Source organism: Hemitrygon akajei, chromosome 14 (assembly GCF_048418815.1).
Source record: "Hemitrygon akajei chromosome 14, sHemAka1.3, whole genome shotgun sequence".
Taxonomy (NCBI): Eukaryota; Metazoa; Chordata; class Chondrichthyes; order Myliobatiformes; family Dasyatidae; genus Hemitrygon; species Hemitrygon akajei.
The window spans coordinates 19769071-19788161 of NC_133137.1; the positions used below are offsets into that span (position 1 = coordinate 19769071).

Sequence of the window (19091 nt, forward strand, 5' to 3'; positions counted from 1 at the left end):
GTAGCTTCAAAACATTAAACTAATTCAAAGAAACTCGTAGGAGTCCAAAACTATGGGTGTAGTGCAAGTTTACTTTAAGCAAGGCATGCACGTATCATGTGATAGTGTGTTGACATATGCAGTTATCATATCTTTACATATAATCTGTAATAAATTATTTAAGCTTGTTTGAATGCTTAAACAATATATGTACAAGATTACTTAAATATTACAGAAATATTAAATGCACAACATAACTTTAACCTAGCATCATCACTAAGTAATAATCCAAGTATTTATAAAGTCTTTGGACCTTTGTGAAATGGAAGATCACATGATCAGTGATCGATATGTATGTCTGGACTCCACTCCAGGAGTTGACACTGATGGTTCAGAGGGAGAAAGGTGCTTCCTTCTTATGTCTGACTTCTGCATTGCCAAAGGGTTGGAAATCTCACATTATAACAGGCTGGCAGTCGTCCAAGGAAACTAATGAGCAGCAAGATTCAGCTCATTCTCTATGTTGGCCGTACAAAAACAGCACATTGGCTGAACTCTGCCTTTCCTTCTCTGGATCATCTCACCTTGCCTACAGCACTGAGATCCGTTGCAGACCCATAGAACAATACAGGATAGTACAGGCCCTTCAGCCCACAATGCTGTGCTGACCTATACAAATTTATTTCCCACCTATATTGCCCAAATCCTCCATTTTTCTTTCACCCATGTCTAAGAGTCTCTTAAACGTCCCGAATGTATCCTCCTCTACCACCAGCCCCAGCAGTGCACTGCAGGCTCCCACCAATCCCTGTGTAGAAAACTTCCATCTGATATCTCCCCCAAACTCTCCTCCAATGACCTTAAAATGTGTCCTCTTGTACTAGTCATTACCACCCTCAGAAAAAGGCATTGTCCACTCTTATAATCTTATACTCCTCTATCAAGTCTCCTCTTACACTGCATAATGGATAAATGTAATCTGAATCCACTATAACCGGAGACTGATGCAGTTAGAACATAGACCCTAAAACAGGAACAGGCTCTTCAGCCCACATTGCTGTGTCAAACCAACTAAAAAGTAAACCAAAGCCCCCCCAAAAAATGAATCCTTCCTACCTACACAATTTCCATATCCCTCTATCTTCCTCATATTTATGTGCCAACCTAATCATCTCTTAAAAGCCTCTAATGTATTTGCCTCGACCAAATACAGTGCATTCCAACCATCCACCACTCTCTAAGTATAAAACTTACCCCTCACATCCCCCTTGAAGCTACCCCCCTCACCTTCAATGCCTGCCCTTTGGGATTGCACATTTCTATCCTGGGAAAAAGATACTCCCTGTCTACTCTATCTATGCCTCTCATAATCTTATAAATCTCAATGAGACCTTCCCTCTGCCTCCATTGCTCCAAAGAAAAACCCCAAGTTTGTCCAGCCTCTCATGGCAGAACACGCCCTCTAAACCAGGCGGCATCCTGGTAAATCTCCTCTGCACCCTCTCCAAAGCCTCAACATCCTTCTGGTGGGGTGACCGGAACTGTGTGCAATACTCCAGTTGGTGCAAATGGATAGGCTTAGGGTCTGTTATGTATAGCATGTCCATTTTGCAAATTGAAGCAAGTTGCACAGGGACTACTTTGACCAAGGAAGTGTCTTGTAAAAACACACTCAGCTCTCATCATTGTTTCCAGTGAAATTAGATGCAGAAAGTTTGGTCAAGGAGCTGAAAGTGACATTTGTTTAGCTAAGAGTTATTTTTTGTGGTCATGGGTTCACCGCAATCATAAATAACTTTTGTTTTCCTGATTTGAAAGACACCTGGGCGGAGGCAATCTGCACACTGAATGGAAATATTGACGTTCAGGTCATCTGAGTGTCCAAAGTTAGACCGTTGCTGGACCTTCAGTGAGCCCTTTAAACTGGGGGCTACACGACATTTCCACACACTGATGTTAGAACAACAGAAACTGATTGAATAACCCAGAGTCCCAGGAGAATTATGAAGATTTAAAGTAAAGATCACTAACTTTATTGTTGAATTGTACAGTTATGATTTGAGCAAAACAAATGCGGATTCATCCCTATTTCTTTCTTTCCACGCTTCTGCTGTGGAGAACCATCGCTGAAACTGTAGCGTAAAATTGACCAAGAGATGCTTTGGCACGACTTCCTCCAAAACCTCTGAATCATTTTGTTCTTTGCCTTTCTCTGGAAAAATAAAAAGATAGGAGACCCCAGTCTGAGCACACTGGATTCGGAAAACATAGGCTTGCCAGACAGCAGAATTCATGATCGTTTACTATCAATCGCTATGAGATCACTGAAATCAGAAAACGTACAGCATCGGAGCACCACGCGTGTCGAAGCTGGACGCAGAAGAGCCCGCCCGTCACAGATTAACTGGACTCTGGCCACTTTGGTCCAGTTTCTTCAAGGCACTCAATTTAACTTCACCTTCAGCAAGGTTTGACGCCCTAGTGTAACTAAGTTAAGTTTATTAACGAACAACGCCCCAATGATATTCCTTCCATCTGTCCAGCTTCATCCCCAGAGCCAAATCTGAATCATCTTTTCACTTGATGATCTAGCTAAAATTGATCATGTTGTCCTGAACACACTTTATAAATTCTGTGCCCTGTACACTAGTTACACTACCTCCCAGTTAATATCAGGGTTACTGAAATACTCAGCTGCTTTTGCTTTGAGACCTTTGTCAAAACCTTGACTGCAAATGTAATTTATCTCTCTTGGGCGGGTGAAAATCTTCAGTTTACCTTCAAGAGTATGATTGCTGATTACTTGCTCTGTAATTAAAATCATAAAGTTTAAGTCCTTCTAACATATCTTCCCTGCTCATTACTTTGATTAGTTCTGTAACTAAGCTGGGAGAGCTGCTGCCTCACAAAAGCACACGTCCAGGATCAATCCTGACCTCTAGCGCTGTCTGTGTGGAGTTTGCACGTTCTCCCTGCGACTGCATGGTTTCTCCTGGATCCTGATGCACAGAGTCTCGACCAAAAAAACGTCGACAATTCCTCACCCCCAACAGATGCTGCTCGACATGCTGAGTTCCTCCGGCAGATCGGAGAGGTTGTGGAGACCGATGTTGGTAAGACATCAGACAAGGTCAGGAGTCAAAACGTTGAACATGGTGTGACTAGTGTCCTGAGCTGTGTATATTTTGATACAAGAAGTATTGTAGGAAAGGTGAATGATCAACACCTGGTATTATGATATTGCAGCTATTAGTGAGACTTGGTTGCAGGAGGGGCAGGACTGGCAGCTCAATATTCTGGGGTTCCGTTGTTTTAGGTGTGACAGAGTGGGAGGAGGAGGGTGGTGTTTCTAGTCAGGGAAAATGTCACAGCAGTGCTCTGTCAGGACAGACTGGAGAACTCGTCTAGTGAGGCGGTATGGGTGGAAATGAGAAATAAGAAAAGTATGGCAGTATTAATGAGGCTGTATTACAGACCACCCAACTGTACAAGGGATTTAGAAGAACAAATTTGTAGACTGCAGCAAGAAACATAAGGTTGTTATAGTAGGTGATTTTAAATATCCACATATTCGCTGGGACTCCCATAATGTAAAAGGACTAGGTGGGATAGAGTTTGTCAAATGTATTCAGAAAAGTTTCCTTCAGCATTACGTAGAAGTCCCAACAAGAAAGCAGGTGATATTGTGCCTGCTATTAGGGAATGAGGCAGGGCATTACCTGACAGAAGTTTGTGTGAGGGAAAACTTGGCATCCAGTGACCACAATGCCATTTGTTTCAAAGTAAATATGCAAAACAATAGATCAGTTTCCTGGGTTGAGATTCTAAATTGTAGAAAGGCCGATTTCAATGCTATCAGAAACAATATGGCAAGTGTGGATCGCGATGATCTGTTTTATGGCAAAGGTGTTGTTGGTAAGTGGGAGGCCTTCAAAAGTGAAATTTTGAGTGTACAAAGCTTGTATGTGCCTGTCAGAATAAAAGGTAAAGATAACAGGTGTGGGGAAACTTGGTTTTCAAGTAATATTGAGGCCCTAGTTAAGAGCAAAAGGACTGCAAGGGACAAGGTTAGTCCTCTGGAAGATCAGAATGGTAACACTAGTGTGGAGCCAAACTGGCGAGGGAGATCTTAAATTATTTTTTGCATCTGTATTTACGAGGGAGATGGACGCAGAGCCTATAGAAGTGAGGCAAAGCAGTATCAACTTCATGAACCCTGTACAGATTCCAGAGGAGGAGGTGCTTGTTGTCCTGAGGCAAATTAGAGTGGGTAATTCCCCAGACCCTGACAAGTTGTTCCCTCGGCCCCTACGGGAGGCAAGTGCAGAAATTGCCGGGGCATTAGCGGAGATATTTGATCATCCTTAGCGACAGGAGAGGTAACAGAGGACTGGAGGATAGCCAATGCTGTTCTGTTGTTTAAAAAAGGCTCTAAACATCAACCAGGAAATTATAGGCTGTTGAGTCTGACGTCAGTTGTGGGAAAGTTATTCAAAGGTATTCTGAGGGACCGGATAGAGAAGTATTTGGATAGATGTGGATTGATTAGGATAGTCAGCATGGCCTTGTGCATGGTAGGTCATGTCTAACCAAACGTATAGAGTTTTTCAAGGAAGATACCAGGAAAGTGGATGAAAAAGGCAGTGGCATTTCTACATGGATTTTAGCAAAGCATTCAACAAGGTCCTGCATGGGAGGCTGGTTAAGAAGGTTCAGTCACTCGGCATTCAAGATGAGGTAGTAAATAGGATTAGACATTGGCTTTGTGGGAGAAGCCAGGTAGTGGTAGTAGATGGTTGTCTTTCTGACTGGAGGCCTGTGACTGGTGGCGTACTGCAGGATCAGTGCTGGGTCCTTTGTTATTGTCATCTATGTCAACAGTCTAGATGATTTTCAGATGACTCCAAGATTGGGGGTGTAGTGGATAGTGAGGAAGGCTATCATGGCTTGCAGCAGGATCTGCATCAGCTGGAAAAATGGGCTGAAAAATGACAGGTGGAATTTAATGCAGACAAGTGCGAGGTTTTGCACTTCGGTTGGACCAAGCAGGGTAGGTCTTTCGTAGTGAGTGGTAGGGCACTGAGGAGTGCAGTAGAACAAAGGTGTCTGGGAATACAGGTCCATGATTCATTGACAGTAGCACCACAGGTAGATAGGGTCATATAGAAAGCTTTGGCCTTCACATATCAATGTATTGCAGACAGGAGATGGGATGTTATACTGAAGTTTCATACGACCTTGGTGAGCCCTAATTTGGAGCGTTGCATGCAGTTTCATTCACTTGCCTACAGGAAAGATGTAAATGAGGTTGAAAGAGTACAGAGAAATTTTACATCGATGTTGCTGGGTCATGGACTAGATGGGCCAAAGGGCCTGTTTCTCTGCTGTACTTCTCTACGACTGAGATTGTTTGCTTCTCCTGGAGGCACTGATTCCCCCCTCCCCCACCACACATCCCAAAGGAGTGAGTTTGCTAAAATAATTGATGATTCAGACTGAATCTAACGTGTAGAATCTGAGAAGTGCAGTTGAAAATTTGGGAGGGGCTGGGGATAGGATTGCTCTGTGAGCCAGCATGGACTTGATGGGCTGAAATGGCCTCCTATATCGGATTGGCAAACAACTCTCCTTTTTTAATGCCCCACCCCCATTTTTGTGAAAGCCCAGTCACTGGAACCACTAAGCTCCTAGTGGCATTTCATTCTTAAAATAGCTGTAATATTTCACCTGTTTATTCACGCCATGACTGGGTTGTTTGCAATAGTTGTTCCCTTCTCAGGAGTTGACTCCCAGAGGACCACAACCATATTGTGCCTCAATGATTTGGAGAGCAATGCTGGCTGGAGCCAGAGATTGATGCTTTGGCTCTTGGTAGGGTCACCCATGCCTAAAAGGTCAAAGGGTAAAGGCCAGACTAAGTGTGCAGGTGCAGGGATTCGGTTCAGAGATAACAACCCTGACTGGTAAAACGAAACTGTTACAGAAACAGCAATGAAGAATCCTTCTACCTCTGAGTGCGAGGGAATTCCTGAGTCTCCACCCGGGATGGCTGGAAGAAGTGAAAACCGAGAGGAAGCTACTGACACGATGACAGCAACCCTGAACACCGTCAGAGATGTTGGGCCTTCATTGTTGCCCAACAGTAAGTAAGTTCCCGGAATTAGGTCCCAGTCGTGTCAGTCCCTCGATTTGCAGAGGAAGATTCAATAGCTAAGGTAACGTTTTCCACTCTGAGGTAGGCGAAGATGCAGTTTCCTATATAATGTCAACTCTGTTTATGGAAACTTCTCTGCTGTGGGCAGGTAGTGGAAAAGAACCTGCTCTGTGACACTGGGGATTATCGATTTTGCTGAAAATTTTTACCACGTCACATTTTAACTTGTAACAAATTAACAACATGTCCTTCCTGCTGTAATAAATAAACTTCTCAAATTGCCCAACTTTTCTGCATTGCATAATAGACATAGTATTGCTAAATAGGTTATAAGTTATTCCTGTGAGATCTGAGCTTAGCACTCTCTTTGTAATAAACACCGTTTGTTTTTTCTTGCCAGCTTAAGGTGGGTGCAGGAGGAGAAATGTGTTGCCTTTATGGCATTCGTTTAGTTTATAATATTTTCGCTTAGTAATTCGTTTGTTAGCATTTTTTAGTTAAAGTTAAGATTGTTTAAAATAAATTTGTTGTCTGTGATATATAACGGCATGTGTTGATGTCACATCCGGTCTCGCTGCGTCTTGTGGGAAAATACCGGTTTGGAGAAACAGGAAGGAGGGGGCACACATGTGCGAGATCAGCGCAAGAAAAGTTGTCTTCTACGCATTAGAAACATAGTGAAGCAACGGCGTAAGTTCATGAGATAATCGATATGTTGAATTAAAATGTTAACGCTGATTCTGTTAAAAGTAACGACGGTTGATAAGGTTTATGTTTTCGTTAGTTAAAGAGTTGCGGATAGTTGTGTTGAAGTGTATTTAAAGCAGTCAATGGTGTAAGTAGATTCTGACTGTATGCTGCACTTTAATGTAATGTAGTTGTTGTAGTTTTACTTTTGCAAGTATTTACGATGTAAATGTGATATCTAGAAGGAAACAAATACTGTACAAATCTTGTATTGTTTTATCAACAGTTTTCACCATGTGGAAGAGTGAACAGTAAATGGTTAATCTTACTGCGATCCTGTTTTCATTGACTACGGTTTACCTCGGTGTTTAGTTCGGCGTTCTGTTACACCTGAGCGAGAACACTACAGTGAAAAGGCGGCATTATCAGGTGTTTCAAGTGCTGCAATGACAACTCGATCCAGCATCAAGTTGTTGCCATCCAGCGACAGGGGCAGTAGGGCATCATCAAGTAAGGCCGCCCAAGCAAGAGCTAAAGCAGAATCCGCCAAGATGCGAGTGCGCTACGCCAAACAAGAAGCAAAATTGAAGATGGGAGCGGCTGCCAGAGAAGCCGAAAACCAGAAGGAAGCGGCTGCCAGAGAAGCTGAAAACCAGTTGGAAAGGGCAAGGATAGCGTCAGAGTTAGAAGTGCTGATGCTAGAACGAGAAGAAGAAGCTGCCAGGGTGGAAGCAGAGTTCATAGAAGATGCTGAAGGAATGCGTGATCTGGTTGACGGAAAATCTACTTCAGAAAAGATCAGATTGGAACGCACAAGCAACTATGTCCAATCTCAAATAGACTGGAAGACTCGTTCTTCCTCTCCATACTTATCTGATAACGTCCCATGTCATGAGGAGCCTCAAAGAGGCCCGATTGCATCACATCCATCTGAGGAAGACAATTTACCCTTGCAACTCCGCGACGAACTCAAGAATGAAAGGGCTCACGACAAGTACTTCTCGACACCAAACTTACCAGATTTGGGGAGAAGAGAGGCAAAGACCGAATTCAGAACAGCAAATTCCATAACAGATGTACGCCCTCAGTCATATACCCGCCGACATATTTCCCCAGCCCGCATGCCACTTGCAGTTGAACCCATGGCACAGTATTTAGCATGACGGGATCTCGTCACTTCAGGACTATACCAGTTTGACGATAAACCTGAAAATTACCGTGCATAGTACTCCACATTCACCAACGCTATTGACAGAGTCCAGCTCAAAGCAACCCAAGAGTTGGATCTTATGGCGAAGTGGCTGGGAAAAGAATCATGCGAACAGGTGAGACGCATACACTCAGTGTACATCAACAACCCCAAGCTAGCCTTAAGCAAAGCATGGGAGAGACTTCGGGAGGGCTATGCGACCCCCGAAATTATTGAAGCAGCGCTATACCGACGTCTGGAAAATTTTCCTAAGGTGTCAGCCAAGGACCACACTAAGTTAAGAGAGCTCGGAGATTTACTCATGGAGATTCAAGGCGCCAAAGAAGATGGCTACCCAACTGGTCTAGTATACCTAGATACTCCATCCGGGATTAAACAAATCGTGGACAAACTTCCATTTGGGCTGCAGGACAGGTGGGTGTCTGTTGCCTCAGAGTACAAAGAAGACCACAATGGTCGATTTCCTCCCTTTCAGTATTTCACTAGGTTTGTGTGCAAGGAGGCGAAGAAGCGAAACGACCCTAGCTTCATGGGTCCAGGAAGCAGTACAATCTACACCAAGCCAGATAAATCCACTTCGAATAATTTCAATATTGATAAACCCGTCTCAGTGCTTAAGACTGAAGCCTTTACAACTAACCACGACCCTAGCAAGAATTGTCCATTGCATAACAAACCCCACCCCCTCAAGAAATGCAGAACGTTTAGGGAAAAACCCCTTGAAGAGAGGATGGCCCTTCTCAAGGAGAAAAGAATATGTCTTAAATGCTGTTCCTTGACCTCTCACTTTGCTAGAGAGTGTACGATCGCCGTGAAGTGCCCGGAATGTAATAGCACTAATCACGACAGGGCCATGCATCCTGGCCCGTTACCGCGAACCGACAAAGCTCCTTCACCCCCACAACAGGACGGCGGGGAGGGAGAAGCTCACTCCAGGACAACTGTTGTCAGTTCGAGCTGTACAGAAGTTTGCGGTCAAGCTCAGTCAAGCCGTTCTTGTTCAAAGATCTGTCTCACTAAGGTGTACCCTAAGGGAGCCAAAGACAAGGCCATCAAAGCCTACGTAATTCTGGACGATCAGAGCAACCGCTCGCTAGTCAGTCCAGAGTTCTTTAACTTGTTCCACATTGAGAGTAATCAGTTCCCATACTACCTTAGAACTTGCTCAGGCAACGTGGAAACTTATGGACGGAAGGCAGAAGGCTTCCAGATCGAGTCCCTGGATGGTAAAGTCGTCATCTGTCTCCCTCCACTCTTAGAGTGCAATGAAATCTTGAGTAACCGCACTGAGATCCCGACGCCAAGTGCGGTGCTACACCAGCCACATCTCCACCACATTGCCAAGCACATCCCAGAACTGGATCCAAAAGCAGAAATACTCCTGCTGTTAGGGAGAGATGTTCTCCGGGTGCACAAGGTTAGGCAGCAGGTCAACGGACCACACGACGCCCCCTTTGCGCAACGCCTGGATCTGGGCTGGGTGGTGATAGGAGAGGTGTGCCCTGGCAATGTACACAAACCGACGGTCAACACATTCAAGACCAATGTGCTAGAGAGTGGCCGCCATTCAATTTTTCAAACCCGCACAAGTGTCATGTGCATTAAGGAAGCACGACAAGGCTTTAACAAATGTAAAGTAACTGACGAGACGCTGGGTCAGTCAGTCTTCGCTCAAACTGAGCATGATAATAAACTTGCTCCAACAGCTCAAGACGCCATTTTCTTAAAAACAAAGGACACCAAGGTCTTCAGAGACGAAGCAAATAATTGGGTTGCCCCACTACCTTTCAGAGAGCCACGCCAGTGCTTGCCAAACAACAAAGAGCAGGCAGTCAAGTGGTTCACGTCCTTGCAAAAAACCCTGAAAAGGAAACCTGAGATGCAGCAACGCACCCGATTGACCCACGAGGTACTGTGCACACTAATGGCAGAGGTCACAGCCATTATAAATGCACGACCACTCCTACCCATGCCTTCTGACCCGGAAAACCCCTTCATACTCTCGCCATCAATGCTCCTTACGCAGAAGACAGGAGCTCCCCCTCCACCAGGGGACTTCGCCGATAAGGATTTGTACACAAAGCAATGGAGACAGGTCCAGGCTCTGGCAAATCGGTTCTGGTCTTGTTGGAGACAGGAATATCTACCTTTGTTGCAACACAGACAAAAGTGGACAGAACCCTGCAGGAATCTTCAAGTTGGAGATTTAGTCCTGCTCAGGGACAAGCAAATCGCCCGCAACAGCTGGCCAATGGCCAGAATCACTGTCACATTCCCTAGTAGGGATGGACATGTCAGGAAGGTCGAGTTGAAAACTACCGACCAAGGTGATGTGAAAATTTACCAAAGGCCAGTTACAGAAGTCATTCTACTTCTACCTAAGGACTGATTTAGAGACTGAAGTTTGTATTATGTTCATTGCGACCTTACGAAGGTCAAGCGGGGAGTGTGTTGCCTTTATGGCATTCGTTTAGTTTATAATATTTTCGCTTAGTAATTCATTTGTTAGCATTTTTTAGTTAAAGTTAAGATTGTTTAAAATAAATTTGTTGTCTGTGATATATAACGGCATGCGATGACGTCACATCCGGTTTCGCTGCGTCTTGTGGGAAAATACTGGTTTGGAGAAACGGGAAGGAGGGGGCACACATGTGCGAGATCAGCGCAAGAAAAGTTGTCTTCTACGCATTAGAAACACAGTGAAGCAACGCCATAAGTTCATGAGATAATCGATATGTTGAATTAAAATGTTAATGCTGATTCTGTTAAAAGTAACGACGGTTGATAAGGTTTATGTTTTCGTTAGTTAAAGAGTTGTGGATAGTTTGTGTTGAAGTGTATTTAAAGCAGTCAATGGCGTAAGTAGATTCTGACTGTATGCTGCACTTTAATGTAATGTAGTTGTTGTAGTTTTACTTTTGCAAGTATTTACGATGTAAATGTGATATCAAGAAGGAAACAAATACTGTACAAATCTTGTATTGTTTTATCAACAGTTTTCACCATACGTTAATGTGGAAGAGTGAACAGTAAACGGTTAATCTTACTGCGACCTTGTTTTCATTGACTACGGTTTACCTCGGTGTTTAGTTCAGCATTCTCTTACACCTGAGTGAGAACACTACAAGAAACATTTGGTGTTTGCAAACGTCAGCCTTTGAAGGTGATAGGATAGACTGCTAAGGAAAAGTTACCGGGTCATTTAATCTATAAACAAGGGGCATGGAATGAACAAAGACTATGTTAAATAAATCACTAGATTGGTCACCATTTTGCTTAGAGGGGTGGAAGGACAGGTAGTGCTGAGGAAGCAGGGAGTCTGTACAAGGACAGACAGATTAGGAGAATGGGCAAAGAAGTGGCAGATGAATACAGTCTAGGAAGCGTGGGGAAGTCAGGCACTTTGGTAGAAGGAATGTAGGCGTAGAATATTTTCTAAATGGAAGGACAATTCAGAAATCAGAGGTGCAAAGTGGAGTCCTGGTGCAGGATTCCCGAAAGGTTAACTTGCAGGTTCAGTTGGCAGTAAGGAAGGCAGATGTAATATTCACGTTCATTTCAGGAGGACTGGACTTTAAAAGCAAGGATGTAATGCTGAGGCTTTATGAGGCATTGGTCAGACCACACTTGAAGTATGGGCAGCAGTTTTCGGCCCCCTACCTAGGACAGGATGTGCTGGCACTGGAGAAGGTGCAAAAGGTGTTCACGAGAATGATGCCGGGGAAGAAAGGGTTAACATATGAGGAGTGTTTAACTGTTCTGGGCCACTACTTGCCGGAGTTTAGAAGAATCAGGGAGGATCTCATTGAACCCTGTCGAATATTGAAAGGTCAAGATAGGAGAGAATATTTTCTATATAGGGAGAGTGTAGGGTCAGAGGGCACAGCCTTGGAATAGAGGGACGTCCCTTTAAAACAGAAATGAGGAGAAATTTCTTCGGCCAGAGGGTGGTGAGTCTGTGGAATTTGTTGTCATGGGCAGCTGTGGAGGCCGAGTCATTAGGCATATTTAAAGTGGAGGTTGATAGGTTCTTGATTAGTCAGGGCATCAAAGGTTATGGGGAGAAGGCAGGAAAATGTGGTTAAGAGGGATAATAAATCAGCTGCGATGGAATGGTGGAGCAGACTCAATGGGCCAAATGGCCTAATTCTGCTCCCATGTCTTATGGTCTTGTGATTTAGGGATATTAGTGGCTGTGTGTTATGTTATATTTCAAACTTCGACGGACCTCAGTCAAACCATTCTTTCACACTGGGCATAAAGAGCCCTGTCTGATGTGCAATGACCTCAGATCTGTCTCCCCATCTCCACTCTTGAGCATTTCACTTTCTCAGCGACTGCAACACTATTTTTCACGTTCTGTTGTTGTCTTGTTCTTGTGAATATTTTTCTCCTGAACACACAAACGTGTGGGTGGCGGGGTGGAGATTTGTCTCTACCAAAGGGGGTGTAAGGCACACCTTCTCTCCGCCAGCCTGCAGGTAGGTCACCCTTGGGCAAGGTGTAGCACCTGCTTAGCCCCCTGATCAGGGTCACACGAAGCCACGGGAGCAGGTGGTGGATGGTTGTAAGAGCAGCCGGTGCAGATCATAAGTCCTGCTTATGTGACCTCTGACACCAGGCAATCTCTGAAGAGTGTTGATAATGGCTGGGGTCACCCGTCTTGTAAAGACACTGCCCAGAAGAAGACAATGGAAACCACTTCTGTAAAATAATTGGCCGAGAGCAATCATGGTCATGGATGGAAGACCATAATCGCCCACATCATGGACACGGCGTATAATGATAACACTGATGAGGCAAAGTGATCTCTATGGATAGAGTGCAATAGAAAATCACTTGTACCTCAGTACCCGTGACAGTAATAAACCAATTACAATATAATTTACGAAGCAGGAAGATGCACCTTTATTTCCTGTATTAGAACATAAAAACATGGGAAATAAATTTACTTTGAACTTTGAACAAATCTCGGCACAGTAAGCACTCAATTTGGTTAAAGCGAAACTGCGATGCAAAAATCTGTCTAATTGTTGCCACCACCAATCTATCAGAACTGTCACAGCACTCCTCGCCACAGTAGACTTGCCAAATGTCAGCAAAACCACTCAAGGCTGCACTCTAGAGGCACTGGAAAGACTACCCTCAGTACTTGGAAGACTACAGATTTGTTTTACAAATAAAACAATGCCTGTGGTAGAGGTACACTAACCTGAACCTGTAAGTTTTTGGAATGTGGGGGGCGGTTGAGGCTGGAACGCCCAGAGGGAACCCATGTGCTCATGGGGAGGGCATCCAGGTTTCTTGCAGGAGATGGGAGATGAACCCCGATTGCTGCTGCGATAGATCTTTGTGCTAAATGTCATACTACCGATCTTGTATATTCAGCATTCTGAGATCTGACAGACGGGTGATGATCCCAGCTCTATCTCCCCCATCTCTGCTCATGATCGTTGATCTGTAACACTACATTTCACATTCTGTTGCTTTCGTCTTTGTACTATCGCAACGTAGTTATCTGTGGAATGATCTGCATGTCATATTAGAACAGAAATGAGGAGGAATTTCTTGAGCCAGAGGGTGGTAAATCTGCCGAAATCAGTGCCACAGACAGCTGTGGAGGGCCAAATCATTGGGAAGAGTTAAGAACCTAAGTTGATAGGTTCTTGATTAATCAAGGCATCAAAGGATACTAGGAGAAGGCAGGAGAAATGGGGTTAAGAGGGACAATGAGTCAGCCATGATGAAATGGACGAGCAGATTTGATGGGCTGAACAGCCTCATTCTGCTCCTGTGTCTTGTGATCTTGTATTATGTTGAATTTTGTGCAAGGCAGTTTAGGTTGCGAAAAAAAAAGTAAATAAAAGAATTGAAATCAAAATCGCAAAAGAAAAATCACTCACGCATTTCTACGGATGTACAGTGCCTTGGAGAGCATTCCGGAGTGCATTTCAGCCGGTCGCCTCACTGTCTGGGAGGCCACGGCACAGGATCAGGAAAAAGCTGCAGGAAGTTGTAACCTCAACCAGCTTCATCATTGCCACCAGCCTTCCCAGCAACCAGGACACCTCCAAAAGGGATGCCTCTAAAAGGTGGCATTCATCATTAAGGACTGCCATCACCCGCGGCGTGCCCTCTTCTCATTGCTAACATCAAGGAGGAGGTACAGGAGCCTGAACATACACACACTCAACATTTCAGGAATAGCTTCTTCCCCTCTGCCATCAGATTTCTGACTGGGCAATGATCACATGAACACGACTTGAGTACTTTTCCCGCTGATTTTGCACTACTTGTTTAACTTATAATTTTTTATGTACTCTGTACTTCAAATAATTGATGGTTGTTATCAAAATGTACTGCTGCCACAAAACAACTGATTTCACAACCTGTGCCAGCGATGTTGACCCTGATTCTGATCGCTTTCGATATCAAATTCTGAAGGAGGAGGGAAAGGGCATTTGCAAGAATAGTACCAGGAGTAGGCTGCGGAGGGAGTTCTAGCCATGAAACGAGTCCAGTTGAAATTGCTTCTCCATAAAGCCGGGAAGAATAAGGGGAAATTTAGTCAGGGTGTTGAAAATATGCCACTCAGATGTTACCAGATCATCTGAAGTGTTCCGAATTTTCTGTTCCCATTTCAGATTTTCTGTGCACTATCTGTTCTCTATGTGTTTTAACTTCAACTCAAAGAAGAATACACTCGCATTGGAGGGATTACCATGAAGATTCTCCGGACTGACTCATGGGAAGAGTTTCATGACAAGTAATTTTACCAGTCTTATTTTTAAAAAAATTTCCCGGTGACTTTTGACCATTGTTAACATCTGTTTCATTTTCCATTTGGAAAGGAACAGTTTGAAATTTATGTTGTTTATTTGTGACGCTAGTCTCCAGTTTTAAATGCAGGTATCATTCAGCAGACACCCCTTCCCTGTTACTCTATTCATTTTGTATCTTTTTTTAAAAAGTAAATGCAGAATGCTACAACACTTCTAAAGAGCAAATGTTCATTGTGGTGATGGTGAATACTGACAGCTGCAAATTCAATCATTAATTAATTCAATGTGTGTTACTGCCGATTTATTGAACTCATAATACCATCAGTACGATTATAAACCACAGGATTGAGAAAGGTGTTTACCAAAATGCCACTGTTGAACTTACTGTTGTCTTTTAATTTACTGTTGGGCTTTTTATCACTGCCTTTTTCAGATTTTGAACTCCTGTCATCTTTTTTCTTTGCACTTTTTCCTCTTTTGGTCTCCTGGAAAGGAAAATGCTGCTCTGTAAAACCAAAGTTTGAGCCATTTTTTTGTTGTTTTTTTTGTCTGGATCAATGTCAGTAACATTTTATTAAAACTAGTTCAAAACAATGTGAACTACAACGTTCAGTGTGAACCATGATAATCTTTAAATAAGGCAGACTGAATCAGGTGACTGAGAAATGGATTGACAACTAATTGGAAGGACTCGATCTTTCTCTCTACCTCTCTCTCACCCTCTCTCTTTCCCTCCTCTCTCCCTCTTTCTTTCTCCCTCTGTCCTTCTTTCCCTCTCTTGCTCTCCCTCTCTCTCTTTCCCTGGCTTTCTGTCCCTCTTTTTGTCTCTCTTTCTCTTTCACGTCCTCTCTCTCTCTCTCTCTTCTGTGTGTGTCTCTAACATTTTCTCTCTCCCACTATTTCTCTTTCTCTCACACACTCATTTCTCTGACACTCTCTCTCTCACATTCCTTCGCTCCTCCTGTTCGCCTCAGTGCTAAAAGGGGGGCAATTATATTGCCAGGATGGTATGGTGTAGCAAATACAAGTTCCTAGAACAGGAGTGGCAAATCTTCTTGAGAATGTGTGCCCAGATTGGTGGTTTCTCTCATTTGCCGTGGTAATTTGGAGCAGAGATTAGCATTGATTAATGGATTAGCAACAACGATTATGGACATTTTCTGTGACAACATCTCACTGCTCTTGAGTTATTAAAAAAAACATTGGCAGCTTCATTAACCAGTAAAGATACTCATGGTGTAGCATTTTTATTTTGGTTGGGTTTCAAGGATTTGAAGGGCGGCACAGCAAACTGTGTTGTAACAAAACTATTGCATGTGCTCTCTTGGGCACACGTGCCATGGGTTTGCCACCCCTATCCGAGCATCTGTGGTGAGTTCCTTCTTGGTGGAAGAAATATCATTAGGAATGTAGCCACATGTCTGATGATCCGTGGTGAAGGAAAAGGATCATACTGGATCTCAAGGTTCTTTGCTGATACTTTTCTTCGAAGTATTTATTTATTCAGAGTTACAGCTCGGTAACAGGCCCTTCCGGCCAAGGGAGCCAGTGCCACTCAATTACATTGTGCCCAGTGGGATGTGGGAGGAGACCAGAGTACCCAGAGGAAACCTACATGGTCACAGCGAGGATGGACAAACCCCTTTCAGACAGCAACGGGGATTGAACCCGAGTCACTGGTGCATCTGTGCTGCCCATAAACACAAGACCTAGCCATTAGTTCCACAGGCTTTAGGATAATGTGTCATGATAATAAACTATTATAGGAGTATCAAGTTCAATATGTTTCTGACTTTGGAGTTGATAGCAACACACACAAAACGCTGGAGGAACTCAGCAGGTCAGGCAGCATCTATGGAGATGAATGAACAGTCGACGTTTCCTCAGGACTGGAAGGGAAGGGGGAAGGTGCCAGAATATTAAGGTGGGGAGGGGGAGGATGGATAGCTAGAAGGTGATAGGTTGAAGCCAGATGGGCGGGAAAGGTCAAGGGCTGGAGAGGGAGGAGTCTGATAGGAGAGGAGAGTGGGACACAGGAGAAAGGGAAGGAGGAGGGGACCAGGGGGCAGCTGATAAGCAGGTGAGGCCAGAGTGGGGAACAGAAGAAGAGGGGAAGGAGAGGGAATTTTAAGGAAAAATCAATATTCATGCTATCAGTTTGGAGGCTACACAAACAGAATATAAGGTGTTGCTTCTCCACCCTGACGGTAGCCTCATTGTTGGAACACCAACATGTTGGAACGGGTATGGAAATTAAAATATCTGGCCACCGGAAAGTTCCACTTTTGGTGGATCCACCATTATGCCACGATATGCTGAACTTCCAATATCTTCAATAAAGCAGATAGTGAGTGAAGTATGTCTTGTAATGATTCTCTAGAATTTACAGGACACAGGCATCCGTTAGTCTCGAGAGACCATGGATTTTCGCCTTGGAAAGTTTCCAGGGCGCAGGCCTGGGCAGGGTTGTATGGGAGACCGGCATTTGCCCAAGCTGCAAGTCTCCCCTCTCCACGCCACCGATGTTGGCCAAGGGAAGGGCACTAGGCCAATACAGCTTGGCACTGGTGTCATCGCAAAGCAATGTGTGGACATAAAACATGCTTAATCGAAGTGTTTCAGTTTTCTAGAGAGCAGCTATTAAGCACTTCCATTTATAAAAATACTACCTTTTCATGGCATTAAACATGGTTACACAGTAAATGAGCCGTTTAACTAATTCGAGTTACAGTATTTGTATATTACCTTAATATCTGGAGTTGGTGGCTTTGGCTTTGGTTCATTTTCAGGAATTCCTAAATCACAGACCATCTCAAGCAAATGGTTTCCCATCAGAATGGAGGACAGATCGACATGGCACGTCCCCAGCATTCGCTCAATGGGTGCATCACTTTGAAATGTAGAAAGCTGCTTCTTCTTGTCCTTGGCACTGTCTTTGCCCTTCTTGTCCTTGGCACTGTCTTTGGTCTTTTGCTTGGAGCTATTTTTACCTCCCTAATTCCTCCTCAACAAATATACATTTTGCTCAGATCAACATTGGAAAACACCAAAAAGCGACAGACATCTCTAAGCTTACTGAATGAATGGAGAATTTGGTATGGTATGCGCACGTTAACTGATACCTGCCTGCCCACAATAGACATCCGAAGGTCTTTACTCAGTCCGAAATATTGGTCCCCATATTTAGTTTTATAAAAGATTTTGCTAAATTAGAAATCATATAAATGGGGAAATATCTTCATCTTTCATATTTTGGATGAAAGTTGAACTGTGGCCACGTGGGCTCTCTCAGGCAGGTGTATATATTGAAGGAATGTATATGTCTCCTAGCATATTTTGAAGGGAAGCCAGGAGTGAGGAAGCCATGACTTCTAGAGTCATGATTCAGCCAACAACACAGACGTAGATGGTCTGGTCCGAACCATTCGCTTTGTTTACTTTGGCAAACCCGTTTACTACAGGTCAGCAGAGACTGTATTTGAATAGAATGTTTTTGATGGTAGACTTCTGAAGGGCTGGTGCTCCCAGCCTTTTTTTTAATGCCCTGGGCCAACACCATCAAGGAAGGGGTCCATCAACCCCAGCTTGGGAACCCCTGATGTAGGGTGACCGGAAACAATGAAAAGTGCAACGAGGATGCAAGTCTTTTCACTTTTGGCATTTAACCCCAGACTGAGCCATTTACTTCAGTCTGGGTTCCTGTTACCTCATCCAGTAGAAGAAATGAGATCTGTTAACAGGTCTCGGGGGGGGGGGGGGGGGGGGACGAGGGACACAACAGATTCTAATTTATTCCGTGGTTATGTGTTTTCATTAGTTACCACCTTTGCAGACTCTTGTCCTTTCCCTTTCTCTTTCATGGGAGCTTCCGAAGTTTCCAATGTCTCGACTGGCCATGAAAGGATCTACAGAACAAAGGAGCTTTCTCAAAATCAGCTGCTGAGCGTCCAATCCAAGGAGCGAGAGCAGACAAAGGAGCAAACTGTATTTTGAGGATTAGCGGGAATTTAAAGGCATTTCAAGGCATCCAACGGTGGATGTTGGAACTCTGAAAGAGAACTAGAAAATGCTGAGAACATTCAATAAGTCAGTTCTATAGAAAAAAGAACATAGAACTGTACAGCACAGGAACAGACGCCTCGACCCACAATGTTGGGCTGACCAGTTAAAAAGTAAATTTTTAAAAAAACCTAAGACTGAATCCCTCTTACCTCCACAATGTCCATATGCCTCCATCTTCCACATATCCATGTGCCTATCTAAACGGGGCTTAAAAGCC

The 19091-nt window shown here is 43.9% G+C and overlaps 1 protein-coding gene across 3 annotated transcripts in view; it reads right to left on the reverse strand.

The window, feature by feature from the left end:
- Positions 1 to 2022: 2022 nt before the first annotated feature.
- The window catches only part of LOC140738343 (leucine-rich repeat-containing protein 43-like), a 43231-nt gene continuing 26162 nt past the window's right edge, over positions 2023 to 19091 (reverse strand). For 2 of the 3 annotated variants that reach the window (XM_073065560.1, XM_073065561.1), the window contains exons 9-12: positions 18637 to 18717; positions 17558 to 17806; positions 15198 to 15297; positions 2023 to 2191 (exon numbers count right to left, since the gene is read on the reverse strand). In XM_073065560.1, the coding sequence (XP_072921661.1) occupies positions 2031 to 2191; positions 15198 to 15297; positions 17558 to 17806; positions 18637 to 18717 (591 nt within the window). In that variant the 3' untranslated portion in view covers positions 2023 to 2030. The remainder of the gene's footprint in view (positions 2192 to 15197; positions 15298 to 17557; positions 17807 to 18636; positions 18718 to 19091) is intronic. The other variant, XM_073065562.1, reaches the window with a different exon arrangement.